Genomic DNA, 16,634 nt, shown 5'->3' on the forward strand with positions numbered 1-16,634 from the left:
GAACAAAAGTTTATCAAGAATCAATGCAGTGGAACATTTTGGTTAATTAAAACGAATATTAGTATGCTATGACCATAAAACTTTCCCCTGGTAGATATGTAGCTAGCCCAAATGTCAGTGAAATATTAAAAAAGGTCTGGGTAGATAGAAATCCTGAGAGAGATATGAAAAAGTGTAGCAGGCTAATATGTCATGTGCATATGCAAACATCTTCTGCACTTTTGAATAAACCTTGGACTGCATTGCTGTATTCCCTACTCTGGCTTTCCACCCATCTTCACTGTTAACATAAAAATTAACTTCTTGATATCAATACTTGTTTTTATACCTAATTAAAAGTAGCAAAATTGAGGAAGTTGTGACATGCATTTAAAAAAAAATATATCTAATTATCTTTCTAAAAGTGCTCTTCTAAGAATGGGTGTGACACACTCTCTTTGCAGAAGATTTATGCTGGCTATCATAAGCACAACAATACAATGCGAGCAAGGACAGGAGGCACAATAAGAAAGTGTACATGAGAGCTGCAGAAACCACACAAGCGAAGATGCCCAAGCAGCAGAATTGATGAACCATACACCAGCGCACACCGCCTCCGTACCTTATATAATTCACACAATAGCAGGTCTGAGAAGAGCAGTAACCTTCCTGAAGAGTGGGTGTTCGATATACATGCCCATCTCAGGCTGCTTGGTATGGAAAGAGTATTAACAATGTGGGTGAGGTGCAGAGAATAAAAGAAAACAAAGATAATTAGAATCACAACACAGGGGGGAAAAGAAATAAAATAAAATAAAAAAAATCTGTGGACAGTCTCCCAGCTTAGTTTTTGAAAGACGAGGTTAAAGAGTAACTGAAGAAGCTGCCCTTGGGATGCTGTTTGTTTTAGTAGCTTATTCTTACAATTCACCCAGCTCTTAGTCATGCCTGTGCCTAACCAATCCTGTCATGTCCTCTGAAAAGTAGAACGGTACAAATCTCCTTCACATTCCTCCTGGAAACTTATCTCCTGTGATGCCTAAAAAAGCCCTTCATAGCATCAAGGCTGCTGGTGCCCTGTGACTGCCGCTTATTATACAGAACATGCCTGATTGTTTCGCTGTTACTTTGCCCTCAGCTCCCCTATTTGTTTACTGCATTCACCTGTTGTCTTTTATATGCCAAGATGACAAAGTCTTTGAGGCAGCAGCTGCCTTTTTAAACAGATGAGTACAGGATCTTGCACAATAAGGCACTACAGACCCCACAATTAACACTGTTTGCAGGGGAGACAGCTGTCGTGTCCTCACTGCAGAAAGTCGCAGTGACGAAAGGCAGCCAAAACTTCCCCACAGCGTTGCGTGAAACCGTCGCAGTGGGCTTTTGTGATAGTCGGCACTCCAAGAAAATACCCGTGGAATATCAGGGATAACTGCAGGAAATCCTCTTAAGAGCAGTCCCTAAGCATCACTGGGGACACCCAGCAGATAAACTAGTCCGGTAAGGTGGTAAGGAGTAGTCAGCACGGCTTCAGCAAGGTGAAGATGTTTGACATCATTTCTCACAGTATTCTCCTGGAGGAACTGGCTGCTCATGACTCGGACAGATGGGCAGCTTGCTGGATGAAGGGCTGGCTGGATGGTCTGGCTCAGAGAGTCCTAGCGATGAGTTCAGCTCAGCTGGTGGCTGGTCACCAGGGGCATGAGCTGGGGCTCAATCTTGTGGCCGAATTTGTTTAACTTTTTCACGAATAATCAGGAGAAGGAGACTGGACGCAGCCCATAGCCCAGCTGAAGTGCCTCTACACCAATGCACGCAGCATGGGAAACAAGCAGGGGGAGCTGGAAGCCGCAGTGCAATTAGAAAACTATAACCTCATTGCTATCATGGCAACATGGTGGGATAAATCACACAGCTGGAACATGGGGACAGAGGGCTGCAAGCTTTACAGGAGAGACAGACAGCGAATGAAGAGGGGGGTATTTGCCCTCTGTGTTAAGAAATGGAGAAATTATGAAGAGTTCCCTCTAAGAAACAGCCAAGAGCAGGTTGAGAGCCTGTGGGTAAAAATTAAGGACTGGACCAACAAAGGACATCTTGTGGCTGGAGTCTACTACAGGCTGCTCGATCAAGAGGAGCCCTGGTGACTGGAAAAAGGGAAACATCACTCACATTTATAAAAAGAGTAGAAAGGAGGACCCAGGGAACTACAGACCGGTGAATCTCACCTATATACCTGGCAAGATCATTCAACAGATCCTCCTGGAATCAGTGTTAGCGTGCATGCAAGACAAAGAGGTGATCTGAGACAGACAGCATAGCTTCACCAAGGGCAAATTGTGCCCAACCAATCTGGTGGCTTTCTGTGATGGAGTGACTGCATCAGTCGACAAGGGAAGACCGACTGATGTCGTCTGCTTGGACTTCTGTAAGGCCTTTGACACGGTCCCATACAACATCCTGATCTCCAAATTGCAAAGACGTGGATTGGAAGGGTAGACCGTCTGGTGGATTAAGACTTGGCGTGGTGGCCACACCCAGAGAGTGGCAATTAATGGCTCTATGTCCAGGTGGAGGCTGGCGACTAGCAGAGTCCCTCGGGGTCTGTCTTGGGATTGGTGCGTTTCAATATCTTCATCAATGACACAGGTGATGGGATTGAGCAGATCCTCAGCAAGTTTGCAGATGACACCAAGCTGAGTGGTGCAGTTGATATAACAGAAGGAAGAGATGCCATCCAAAGGGACCTGGACAGGCTGGAGACATGGTGAACCTAATGAGATTCAAACCCAAGTGCAATGTGCTGCACTTGGCTGGGGCAATCCCAGACATCAGCACGGACTGGGAGAAGAACTCCTTGAGAGCAGCCCTGTGAAGAAGGACCTGGGGGTTCTGGAGGGCAAAAACTTTTGACATGAGCCAGCAGTGCACGCTTGCAGCCCAGAAGGCCATCTGCATCGTGGGCTGCATCAACAGAGGAGAGGCCAGAAAGCTGAGGGAGGTGATTGTTTCTCGCTGCTCTGCCCTCGTGAGGTCCCACCTGGAGTACTGCGTCCACATCTGGGGCATCCTTGCCTATGTCAGGGAGTTGGAACTAGATGGTCTTTAAGGTCCTTTCCAACCCAAACTGATCTATGATTCCATTAAACAGTTTAAATTCGTGCCAGGGGAGTTTTATATTGGACATTAAGAAGAATTTCTTCATGCATAGGGTAGTCAAGCATTGGAACAGGCCACCCATGGAAATGGTGGAGTCCCCGTCCCCGAAGGTATTTAAGAGACGTGGATGAGGTACTAAGGGACATGGTTCAGTGATGGGAGGTCAATAGGTCAGGCAGACGGTCAAACTTGATGGTCTTGAAGGTCTTTTTCAACCTAGGTGATTCCATGATCCTATAAGTGTAATGTTCTGCACTGCCTAAGGAGGATCAAAAATATATATATTAGGGGCCACCCATCTGGGAAGCAGCTTGGCAGAAAAGGAACTGGGTGGACACCAAGCTGACCACAAACCAGCACTGTGCCCTTGAAGGAAAGAAGACAAAAGGTATCTGGGCTGCATTAGGCAAAGCATTGCAGCGGGTCAAGGGGGGTGTTCCTTCCCTTCTCCTTTGCACCTGGAATGCTGTGTCCAGGAGAGATTCCAACAAAGGGCCATGAAGATGATAAAGGGCCTGAAGCATCTGTCCTAGGAGGAAAAGCTAAGAGAACTGAGGCTCTTCAGTCTAGAGAAGAGAAGATTTGGGGGTTCATTTGTATTGATGTATACAAATACACCAAGGGAGAGTGCAGAGAAGGCAGAGCCTGGCTCTTCTCAGTGGTGCCAAAGGACAGGACAAGAGGCAATGTTCACAAATTGAAAGACAGTAGATTATATCTGAACATCAAGAACTAGTTATTTACTGTGCAGGTGACTGAGCACTGGTGTAGATTGCCCACCTTGAGCAGGTTGCCCTGCAGGTGGGTAGGACCAGCTGGCCTCCAGAGGTCCCTTCCAGTCCCATCCATTTTGTGATTCTGTAACAATCACCAGAGAGAGGAGCTCAGTACCTTGCCTCCCCTTCTGCTCCCTCTGGTGAGGAAGCTGTAAGCTGCCGTGAGGTCACCTCTGTCTCATCTAAGCTGAACAAACCAAAGGAACTCAGGCACTCCTCCTTAGTCAGGCCCATTCACACTCTTTGTTGCCCTCCTCTGGACACATTCTGGTATCTTATATCCTCAAATAACCTCAGAAAAATACATTGTAGCTGTGAGAATGCATTCTATTTGATAGGAATTTTTTGTTTTGTAACTTTTTTTTTTTTTTCTGAGTTTGTATTAAAGAAATCACACATTGATTTTGCTGGAATAACTGTTTCTTACTGAGGCTTCTCTGGTGCTCTGGCTGTCCTAGCCACTCTGGAAAATATAACGTAGCCTACCTGTCAGGAGACAAATCTGTATAAAGTAATGTTGCACGGAAGTGGAGTTGCAGACTAACTTTTTAGTTTGCCTGCAACCCAAGACAATCCCAACCACTGGGGCTTATTTGCTTTGAGGTTCATTGATTGTTAGGCAACACCAAGTATCAGTAAAAGAAGACGTCTTTCCTGGCATGCTTTGACTAGATTGCTTCTGGCAAAGAGCAAGCAGCAGAGAGAAAATCCGTGATACAAGGTAAACCCATATTGACACGGTGGCCTTCATCTCCAACTGTGTCCACAAGTTTCTGCAGAAGCAAAAAAAAAAAAAAATGTCATGAAATATATAACCCTCTGGTTGGATTTGGGCTTGCTTAATATTGAAGAAGCTGTGTGAGATAAGTAAGGCAATTTATGAAATCACAAAACTCTTAGACCTCCCACAAACAAATAGCAGCCAAACCCCTTTTTCCTTCAGCAGTTTTGCCATTTGAAGTAGCTGGTGATTATTGCAGAGTAAAAGTTGAGTACACTCAAAGGAAGAATCTCTTCAGGCTGCAACAAAAAAGACCTCAGACAAATTTCTCCATTTCTTGTTCATCTCTAGGTGATCATTTTCACTTAATGGTACTCTAGGGACAGACTTATGTTCGAAATGCATCAAAATTTGATGCATTTTGATGCCTTTTGGCATCAAAAGCTGTAGCGTTTCCATCAGGATCTGGGCATAGCTCCAGGTGGGGTGGCTGAAGGTTGCCCCTTGAGCCCGCCTTGGAAGCTAGCCATGGGCAGCCCGCAAATTATGAAACCTGTCAAATTATTAAACACCAATCAACTCATGTAGTAAGTAGGGCAGTAGTAAGCGTCAAGGGGGTGAAATGTTTACGGAGGGTTGCTTCTTGTTTCTTTTCTTCCTCACACACGAGGGGACGGGTAACCACAGCTGAAGGCGTCACCACAGGGGTGCCGGCCATGTTCTCCTCCCGCCTGCACTGTGGTGGGGCCGGGGGGTCCCGGGCATGGCGGGGTGCCCTGTGCCGTGGGGCAAGCCGCTTGGCAGAGGCTGTGGGGCTGAGGAGGGAGGGAAGGAAGGAGGGAAGACATCGCCATGAGGAGACCGGGCCGGGACAAGCCGGACTGGGCTGGGCTGGGCTGGGCTGGGCAGGGCGGGCAGCTCGGCGGCGGGGAGCTCGCTCCGCCCTGCGCCATGCCCGCGGGGCTTTCTGCCGGCAGCCAGCCGGTTTATAAAGCGGGCGGGACCCGCACCTTTTTAAAAAAAAAAAAATAATAATAAATCTCTCGGCTCTGCGCCTTCCTGCCACCCGGCTGGGCTGGGAGGGGATGGGACGGCGCTGGGGGCCCGCCCGAGGAGCGGCGGCGGGGGCAGGTAACGAGGGGAGCGGGGCCGGGGGGGCTCCCGCGGCCGGCTCTGGACGGGAGCTTTCGGCGTGTTACGGGTGCGCTCTCCCTGCCGGCTCTGCGGAGAAGTTGCTCGTCCCACAGGTTGTTTTTATGTTTTTATTTTTATTTTTATTTCCTTCCAGGTCTCGCGGTGGGACATAGCGCTTGGGAGGGCGGCAGGCGTGGTGGCGCTCAGGGAGGGGGGTGGCGGTGTCGTGGGGGTGATTTTTTTCCACTCAGAAGTAATTTCCAGCCGGGATAAACTCTCAGCACGGTGTAGGAGATCAGGGTGCTTGTCGTGCTGGCCCAGAGAGCCCACAAAGTTAGGATGGGTGTGGGAATCACAGATATAGGTTTGTGCTCTTCCAGCCTCCAAGCCCATCTTTTCCAGAGGACCGATGCCCTTCCTGTCACTGGAGGGGTTTCGATGCCCTGAGGACTGCTGAGAAAGCTCACGCGTGATTCAGAGAGTGCTGGGGCACACTGAGAAAATTTGGCTTTAACTTTGAAAAAAAAAAAAAAAAAGAAGAAGAAGAAGGAATAGCTTTGCAATAGCCTTGTTTCATAGCACTCCTTTGCTTAGTGGAAATGCTGGTGTGTATGCTTGTTTCAACACTGAGCCTTTTGTCCCCTTAACTTTGTGAGTGTTTCTGCTGTTGCCTGTAACGAAACACTGCCAGAGTTTCTCCTAGTAATTAAGTGCTGCCTACAGATCCAATAAGCAAGGCGTACAGGAGTACAAGTGCTAAAACTTAGATGTTGTAGTGGCTTTTCCCGCTCTGATGGCAGCAACGCCTTTATCAGAATAGGGCTCTAGATTATCATTGCTTGTTATCTGCCAGCCAGACCTTGGGATAGGACCCAAAACAAATCCACAATACTGCCTCGCCCCTCCTTGGGTACAAACCATCATTGCTTTCGAAAATCGATTTTCATTCTGAAAGGTGCTTTGTGCTACTTCATCTCAGAACAGTCTCCAGGACAACTTTGCTCTTTGAAAACAGAACAAATCTCTTCCCAGACAGAAGGAGTGTTCCTGGAATACGATTTGCACAAGAACACCAGGAATTTGTGAATAATCCGACAGACCAGCCTGTGATTTGCTGTCATAAACTAGGTCGCACAGTTCATCATTCATTGAACAGCCAGCTTGGCACAAGGTTATCTCCACAGCTGAAAAGCAGCTGTGCCACTCCTGAGATCTCGGTAACATATGCAGTTGTTCCTGGCATCACAGATAATTACGATTGAGGAATGTGTAGTCCCAATTTGTTTAGCATCAGTCTGTGATAGATTATCAAGTGATTAAATATTTTCGGGAGATTGCTTGAACAGTGTTCTTTCACTTCAACTACTTAACTAGTTGTAAGTGTTGTGGGTGGGTTGTTTGTTGTTTGTTTGTTTGTTTGTTTGTTTTGGAGCGGGGTGTACCCTGTCCAGGTGTGGCACATGCATTTCCATTGAGCCAGTGTCACTCCGGGTCTTAGAGAAGTCCAGCTACATTTTGTTCCCAGAGTGGCAATTTTGGGATGACACAGCTCTGAGCACATTATCCTGCAGTGGATGGATTCTCCGGGTGAAGTCGTGGTTATTTCACCTAGCATTCAAGAATGTATTCTGCTTTATACTGTTCCGCTTACAAATCTGTAACACTTTCTTTTTGTTGTTTTGGACTTTCCCCAGACCAGGTTCATACAGCGTCCTGGGAACACATGCTGCCTGACTTGTAGTCGTTTCTTCCTCACCGTGAAGTCAAGAGATGCTTAAAGATGAATCTTGATCAGTTTTCGTCTGGGCGTGCGTATGTCTATGTATGTGTAGTTACCTACTTTACAGCAGGAGTGGGGTGGTAGTGGTAGAAGCAGTCTCTTACAAATGATTTTTTCCTTTCAATGCTGCGTTCTGCATCCTGTCTGTATTTAGGTACTTGCATCATCCCATCATAACAAGATGTAAGCACCTCACACTCTGTTTTGCATTTTTTCTAACAGCAATTCTGTCTAAGCGTGGATGGGAAAATGAGTCTTGGATGCTTTTTCTAGCTTCTGCAGATCTCAGTTTATTGAAGACATTAAAAGGTGCTTAGAAATTGAGCTTTAAATGACCCTGCAGGAGGGCTATGGCAAAACAGGGTCTTCCAAGTGCAAAATCTACTCCAAACATTGAAATTCCATTGGTTTAGGCTATTCTTACTCTAATGCCTCTTACATTAATAGTCCAGGTAAAGCCTATGGAGACAGCTAAGCAGGTGGTGATATTTGGTCAGACACCAGAAAAACAGTCTCATTTTTGGCTTAGCATTGACCAGTCACCTTAGAAGAACTTCTGTAGATGAAAAGACTTCTGTAAGTGCTTCATACCATCACTTAGGTAGCACAAGCAGGTAGGTATCAGAAAAGTCTTAGATAAACATGAAAGAAATGCAAAATTGCCAATGACTTACAGATATGTAAAAAATAAGGGAGAGCACATCAGAATTCCAGCATGTGTGCTATCTAAAAGTGATTTCTGTTTAATTTGTTTCTGGACACCTAAATGCACCAATGTATTGGATACTTTTATAAAAAAGACCTAATAATAATCTTGAATGTTTTATGTGTCAAAAACGTACATTGCATAATAGTGATTTGCACATCAACAAAAGCTGAGATAGACAATACTGAATCATGCACTTCCAGTATAATAGAATGAATCCTTAAAGTAATTTGAGTGCAATTACTTTAAAAGGTGTTTTATCAATAAAAATAAAATAAATAAATAAAAGTGATAGTACCACAGTGGCGTCCCCATTCTCACCAGTGATCAGTAGTGGGACATCTTCTCCCCTGAGAATGGACAGAGAAATTCTGGCCCTCTTTGGTCCCCCTTAATTTCTCAGGATAGGATTTTGGTCCTGTGTAGATAATGATCAGTCTTTGTGTCCACCATAAGCCCAGAAAGTAATGAATGCCATCAAACTCAAACTGCTCCATCACATGCATTTGTGTATGTTTTTTGTTTTTTGTTTTTTTTTTTTTCCCTGAAATTCCAAATATTTAGTGGTATCTTATTAAAATACTTGCTGTATATGACCTTTATTACACCACATCAACAACTAATGACTATATCAATAATAGCTGAGTGTTTTATTAACACACGGTAAGTGTGAAGCCCCGGAGCTAACTGTTCACATTGTGGCTGACAAACTACAACTGAACAAGCGCCCCTCTGCCTGTGGAGCATGTTGCTGTGGAGTGAAACTGCATGGTGGGGGGAATCTGGGATAAAAGTCTCATGTCTATGTACTTCAATTAACTTTTTTTGTTTATTGGACTTTTAGAACAAACTACGTTGATACTCTTCTTTGATTTTGGAAATCGAAGTGAAACTCCAATATTGAAGAAAACCAGAATGAAGTTGCTTCTTTTCAGTTATTCAGCAAAATATTGCTAGTGCTTTCAATGGTAAATAACAGTGCATATGTTCATTTTCTTTGCAGTTAAGCCAATTAAATGTTTTTATTTCTCTAGCTATACCTTGTAAATAAACAAGTAGTTTTCATGTCCATGTGTATCCTGTCTTGGTGTTATAGTGCTCTGCCCATTGTTAAATACTGATTTTTATTTTGGCTCTGAAGATTTTCCCTCCACATAGGTAAACAATCACATAAATAAAAGCATTTTTTTGTTTGTTTTCATGTGTGTGAGTGTATATTCATACGAGACCTTTCATTATTTGCATCACATTGAGCTCATATTTTTTTTTTCAAGCGAAACCTTCAGATTTTCTTTGATGCTATCAAATACTTCTTTTCTTTTAGAGCTGATACTTTGTGCCCAGGCAGTGGACACCTCTCAGCCTACTGATCCTCGTGACAAATGCAATAGCCCCTGCGTCACTTCATTTATGCCGTTTCACTCAAACTAGTATGTTTTCCAATCCGCCTAAGGAAGGTAGCGTGCTTCCCCAAATATTACCACTTTTTATAAAAGACATTAGTATTTATCTTCTGACTATTTAACGGTTATTTCATAGATAAACAAACAAAGAGTGCTTGTGCTTTTCTTATTTGTTATACCTTGGAATTTGGTTTTCCTCACGAATTTCTAGATGTTTAGCACTGTCATTTTATGAGAAAGAAAAAGTGAATGTGACAGAGTAACTCATATCAGTGAAAAATGTGCTGCAGGGCTCATTCAGTTCTTGCTTCCAAGGGCGCAAATCAGGAGCGGTACAACTGCAGCAGAGCCACTTGTGTATAGTAAGTATAAAGCCATCACAGTGTGGAGAATTCGACTTTTTTTGCAGCTTGTTTGTCAGGCTGTGACAGAAGCAACAGCAGCCTGAAAAATAAAAAGTGACAGCTGTGTATTAAGCATCCATAAATATTTTAAGTGTAGCCAAATATTGTTTAAAATTTTTAGCGCGTTTCTTGAAGTTTAGGAGGCAAGACTACCCTTTTTTTTTTTTTTTTTCCTTCTTATCTTCCCTCTCGTCACAGAGTAGCGGTGAGTTTACAGGAGCAATTCAAAAAGCTGACACACTCCCTCCCCCCTTTTTTGTCCTTCTTTTTGTGCCTCCTTGTCTTCTTTGAGCGCCAGGTGTTCTTTCCAGCAGCTAGGAAGGTGTGATTGAGAGACAAGTGCCATGAATGAGACCGTGGAGCTGCCGACAGAGGGGAACTCCCTGATCAGAGCTGTCTACCAGAGCCGACTGCGCCTCACCAGGCTGCTACTGGAAGGGGGGGCCTACATCAACGAAAGCAACGACAGGGGTGAAACCCCTTTAATGGTTGCTTGTAAGACGAAACACGTGGACGCCCAGAGTGTCAGCAAGGCAAAGATGGTTAAATACCTGCTGGAAAACAACGCAGATCCAAACATACAGGACAAGTCTGGAAAGACAGCCTTGATGCATGCCTGCTTAGAAAAAGCAGGGCCTGAGGTGGTCTCTCTGCTGCTGAAAAGCGGAGCTGACCCGAGCCTACAAGATCACTCCAACAGCTCTGCGCTGGTGTACGCAATAAACTCAGAAGACAAAGAGACCCTGGAAGTTCTTCTCAATGCCTGCAAAGACAGAGGAAAAGAGGTAATCATAATCACAACAGACAAATCTCCATCAGGAAGGCAAACAACGAAACAATACTTAAACGTGCCTCCTGTGGACCTCAGTGAGCACTGTTCCCCAGATGCCTGCACGTCCCCATCCGAAATAGAACTGAAAACATCTCCACCCCCACTTTCAAGCTTGAATGAGACTAAAAGTGCACTCTTCAGCTTTCAGGATCTGGACCATCCCCGAAGCACAGACAACCCGTCTCAGTCAGTCTCACTGAGAAACTCCAGCCCAACCAATGCAGTCTCCAAGCTGGCACAAGTGCAGCAGCTGCATCCCGAACCTTGGATGAAGAGCTCTCCGCTGTTCCACCAGAGTAAAATTGCCTCTTTACATGGAGAGATCCAGGATGTAACTCCAGAAGAGCTCTCTTTTAAAATCAATGGCCTTGCCTTGTCAAAGAGGTTCATTACCAGACACCAAAGTATTGACATAAAAGACACTGCTCATTTACTGAAAGCTATTGATCAAACTGCATCGAAGAAATCATCATATGATGAGTTAAACTCTCAGACTCTTTACGGCGAAGAGAAGTTTTTCCCCAGTGGGATTCCTGTGGGTAAGGATTCCAGTTTAGGACAGATCAGCTTCATTTCAGACCTGAGCAGTATTATCCAGAAAAGAAACTTAGGAGCAAATCATTACAGCTCAGATTCTCAGTTAACTACTAGTCTACGTCCTGCTGCTGCGGAAGACATGAAGTCAGTGATAGGAAAGAAGAAGATCAGCTCTGCATCTCACTCTTTGTTACCAAGCTCTAGAGAATTATTTGAGAGCATGCCTCCTCTTCCCCTGAGCAGAAGAAATCAGACTGTTCTAGAAAGACGGGGTTCAGGGGCTTTGTTGTTGGATAACTTTTCTCAGACAAGGCCAGGTTTTCTTCCACCACTGAATATGAATCCTCACCCCCCAGTTCCAGATATTAGTTTCCTAAATAAGGTTTCTGGGGTGATTTCTTATGGGCAGAAACACTTACTACCAGCAGTAGCTGCTTCCTCTAGGGAGACCAAAAGTAAAAAAACGCTACTAAGGAGGCAGTCCTTGCAAACTGAGCAGATAAGGCAATTACTGAATTTTTAACAGGAGAAATGAAGGTTTATAACATCCTTACATTATGTACATACTTGCCTACCTATTTAGCTGTTACACTTCTGAAAAGATAGCAGGTCTGTAACATAAGGCTTACTGTCTTGGAGTGAGTTAAATATCTTAGATACTGCGTAAAAAGATAGGATTAACTACCTGTCTAACTAAGTGACACTGTTTTCTGTAAATGGAGGAGTGTTTATTACATTGTTTTCATAATATTTTCAACTTGAGCATTGAAACCTTACCCACAACAGGATGAATCTACAAAGGACGTTAGGCACTGAAGTTCTCATTTTTGGGTTGGAGATACTGTTCCTGCAAGATTTCCCCAAATACATAGGCTCTTTCTCCACCCAAAAACGTTGTACAAGTGAATTTTGGGAACTTGAAGCATTTGGCTGTGATGCTGGACATCAAAGGGTGGCTGTGGCCAAACTGTGTGGTATCCACAGACCCCAGACACTGACAGTGTCACGCCCGTGCATGGGCAAGTCTCTGCCGGCAGCATCTTCTGGCTCCAGTGGCCTCACTGCATCTTGCTCACAGGCAATTCAAAGACTAAGAAAAAACTCACAGAGTACTGTTGCATATGTAGCTTCACCCATGAAATCCCAAAAACTGGGGGCCCACTGGAGGTGCCTTGCTGCCCGCCGGGAGTCAGCAGCGCGGAGCCTGAGAGCTGGACTTCACGACACCTGGCCGCGATCCAGCGCGGAGCCCTGCAGGGGTCGGGTTCCCTCTCATCTGGTGTACAATGACCAAACCCTGCTTGCAGCCTCAGAGAGGCATGTCAAACAATTTGGGTGTATCGAGCTACTTGAGCACTGGAATTTGCGCATTAAAAAAAAAAAAAAAAAAAAAAGTGGGGGGGAGAGGGAGAAGGCAGAGTGTGTATGGTATGAGAACTGGGTTGGTTCTGTTACTTTCTGCAGTTCCAGACTCAACAACCTGATCTCCAGAACACGCACATCATCCTTCTCCCCAGCCACAGGTCTAGGTGTCTTTTCAAGACAGGATACAGATGGTTGGAGACAGATTTTTGTCTTGCTCTGTGCTTATGGTCGCACAACCCCTGCCTGGGACAAGCTCTGTCTTGCTGCTCAGACATTGCTAGAGAAATCCATCCAGCAGCTCAGGTACTTGCCTGGGCATTCAAAGTCCTCATTTTACCTAATTTGAAGCAAAAGCCTGAATTTGTTGCAAACCAGAAATGTACTTTTACCTCCGAGGTATTGTATATATCTCTGTTTTTAAGTGTCTCTATCTAAAAGGTGTTTTTCCTTCCCATCTAGAGTTTTGTGGTTCCACACATCTGCCTTGTATTTGTGCATATTCTGTGGAAGCTTGGTTTCTGGTGTCACATGTAGCATTTTATAGCTTGTCTTCTAAAGATTGAGAAGTATTTAATGTGCTCTGTTTTGCCAAAATTTACCTATATATATATGTATTTACATATATATAGTATTGATGTCTGTATAATGTGAATTTCTGTGTAATGAAATGACATACTCTTTTCTGAAAATAGTCAGTGGGTGTTATCTGCCTTCTTGCCACTTCAGTCAAAATTCACCTGGTCTGTGATGTTGCCTAATAAGTAGCTGTGATGTTGTTTAGTTTTGTTCTTAGTATAAGACAATTTCAAGTAAGATGATAAATGTATTGTCTCTGTAAGAACCTTTGGATGTGAAAATATGAAAACGTCCTAAAGTTCATAATGTGCACATTTTGAAGAAGGAAGCATGGATTATAGCTCTACTCTTACACCACTTTATGTAAAGTGCTGGTCTGAAACTACAAATTTAAATCTTAAAATCAATTTTGCAACACCAAACCCTTCAGACATCTAGATTCTAGGGAATAAGCAAACATGCAAATCTGCATCACTATTGTCAAAATTAATTCTTCTACACAAAATACAGGTCTTGAAAGACATCATGTCCTTTGCTGTCCTTCCCTTACAGCTCTAACCTGGGATGCAGAGCACTGGTGACAGCAGAGGAGCCCCAGAGTAACTGCACAATCCCACCACATTTTACGTAATCAGTTGTGACTGTCACACTCGTTTAGTTTCTTGCCCATCAGGAGTAACCACTTCAAGTCACAAAAATTTGATGGCAAGTGGGGTATTTTACAATTTACTTTTTTTATTCATTGGTTAGTTAGTTGAGAAGGACTATTCATCTGCTGGAAGACTTGCTCATTTACGGGCTGTGTGGCCAACCCTAGTCTCTGCACATAAGCAACAAGTGTTCTCTGGGTTTCAAGCAAACAAAACACCATCACCAACGAACCAACCAACAAACAAAAAACACCCCCCTAAAACAAAAACCAAAACCAAAACACTAAAATCCAGGTGAGTTTGCATAGCTAAACATTCAAACCTGAGGAGTTAGGCTTCGCTTAGTAACAGCTACTGGCTGCTGGAGGAGGTGGTGAAACTGGAGGAGCCTTTGGTTCCTTTCAGTCTGGAAAACAGCATTGCACTTCAGATGCTGTTGGATCAACCTCAGCATGTACATGGTAGATACAAGGAGTACGTGTAAAACCTGTTAGAAACCTGATTTCTGATGTGTCACTGTTATAATTACGTGTGGGGGTGTTACTGCTTCCTGAACAGAAATAGTAATTTTTTCCAAGCTACTCGGATGACGGAAGGAAATGCTAAATGTCTTGAGAAGTGAAGTCTTTTTGTCATGTTGCCAGTATTTTGTGCCTAACTTTAATGCAGAAGTAATGTGAAAAGCTAACATCAGTGTTTATTGTTGCATCAGTGTTACAAGTGACCTTAGGTGGGAAAGCATTCCAGTCGTGTTGACTTGCTGTTGTTCTGATGCATAAATAAAAGTTATTTTTTTTTCCTCCATTCAAAGAACATGGAAATAGGCATCCATTTATTCGCCATTTAGGAGAGGCTGAGTCACTGTCAAAGGTACCCACTTTTAAGTGTTTCTCAGGCTGTCTCTACACTGGAAAACTGGAACAGTTAATTAGATTTAATCAACCATAGCTGAATTTGTACAAAGCAATGTGTGAGAGAGCGTCTATCAGTAGCCTTTTTTTTTAATGTTTAGTTTCAGTGAGGATACACTTCTGCCATTTTTGAAGTCTTAATCCTAGTTGTTTTCCAATTGTCCTTAAAGTCTCTTAAGCAAAGAATGGGAAACAAGACCTGATTTCTAATGTTAAATTCCCCCCAAAGCTTAAAAGTTTAAAACCAACAAAAGACCTTTCAGGTGTTCTTTATGTATCTCGATAAAGAAAATATCACAAGCTGAAACTTCTTCCTTTCCAGTTTTCCTTCAAGAACCATTGCTTCCCACGCCACAGGGAGTGGCTTATTTCACACACCTGACAGCAAAAAATCAGTGAGGCTCATCCACTCCAACTTCTAAAAAGATGAATGGTATAAATTATTAAACAGTCCTATACTAAACTATTTTAAAAAATGGAAGCGATACCCCTGTGAGTAAGCATTCTTGTCAATGCAAATTACAGCTTTCAGGAATATACACTAGCTATAAGATTATTGGTTTTGAACCCCTGTGATAATATTTTTGCAGACCATCTAAGAATTTAGAAAGGCAAAAAATCTTTTTTATCTTTGGTTTCAATTTTGTCTGGAAAATACTGTGAAACCATACAAAGTACCTTCTAGACAAATACTGGTGGCCTCACAAAAATAGTGATCATCTAAAAAAAATGCATCCAACTTCAGTATTTTATAGCTTGGTTCATTAAATACAAGAACAGTAAGTCGCCACATGAAAATACTACAAAAACAAAAAAAAAAACACTGTTCAAAGTTGTACTTAAGGTAATGCGTTCAAAGTACAGCTTTGAAAACATCCTTCCCTGCTCGTTTTGTTTGTTTTCGCAGTAAGGAGAAAGTCATTTGGAGGAATTGTTCCCACTTGCTTTTTGTCTTTTTACAATTAAGAAAAAGAATGAAACTCTTCCAAGAGCATTTGATGCAGCTACACAGGAAAAATAGTAAACTAAATGTCATTAAAAAAAAAAAAAAAAGTCTTTTTCCCTCATCAGTCCTTAGTAAGACTTCTTAGTGCATGTAATACAACCGATCAACTTTCCAACTACTTTTTTCTAAAACAAGATATTTATAATAAAATGGATTCTTTTACTAGTAAACCATGACTCCATTAGTTTACTATTTTATTCATGTAACAAGAACAAGGCTTGCTATAGAAAGGTTAATGTTAGTCACAAGTAATGATCCTAATAAAAACACTCATACTTTTCTCATAAGAGGTACAAGCTTTTTTTCACTTTTAATTTAAAACTCAGAGTTAGAAGGAAGAATACTTGTTTTAAAATATTTCCCACTGTTTGCCAGCATGGTATTTTCTCCTTCAAGTTTAAATACTGGCACTGCAATACCTTCAAAATGATCAGTTTTGATATGGAGGCATCTTACGAAGACTATTTTTCTAGAGTAAAAGGGATAAAATGCCAATTTTTATGGCTAATTGCTCTGATAAAACTCCCCACCTGTAAATCCTTTTTAAAAAGATGGCAGGTCTTACAGTCCCTCAGATAAATTAGCCTGATTTTAATATTCATCCAATATTCCTGTTCTTCAAAGTATACAGGTTATCTGAGAAAGCTGTCTGCCTGGACAATGTCTGTAGCTGAAAGAGAGCACATCTCCTAGGA

General features: G+C 43.0%; 1 protein-coding gene across 1 annotated transcript; it reads left to right on the forward strand.

Moving 5' to 3' along the window:
* Positions 1-10,406: 10,406 nt before the first annotated feature.
* On the forward strand, positions 10,407-11,954 carry ANKRD34B (ankyrin repeat domain 34B; the record flags this gene model as incomplete). The annotated part of the gene is made up of 1 exon (XM_082784149.1): positions 10,407-11,954. One exon carries the CDS (start codon positions 10,407-10,409, stop codon positions 11,952-11,954), a length of 1,548 nt encoding a protein of 515 aa, XP_082640275.1.
* Positions 11,955-16,634: the final 4,680 nt, after the last annotated feature.

Source organism: Aythya marila (genome assembly GCF_965140915.1).
Source record: "Aythya marila genome assembly, chromosome: Z".
NCBI classification, from domain to species: Eukaryota; Metazoa; Chordata; class Aves; order Anseriformes; family Anatidae; genus Aythya; species Aythya marila.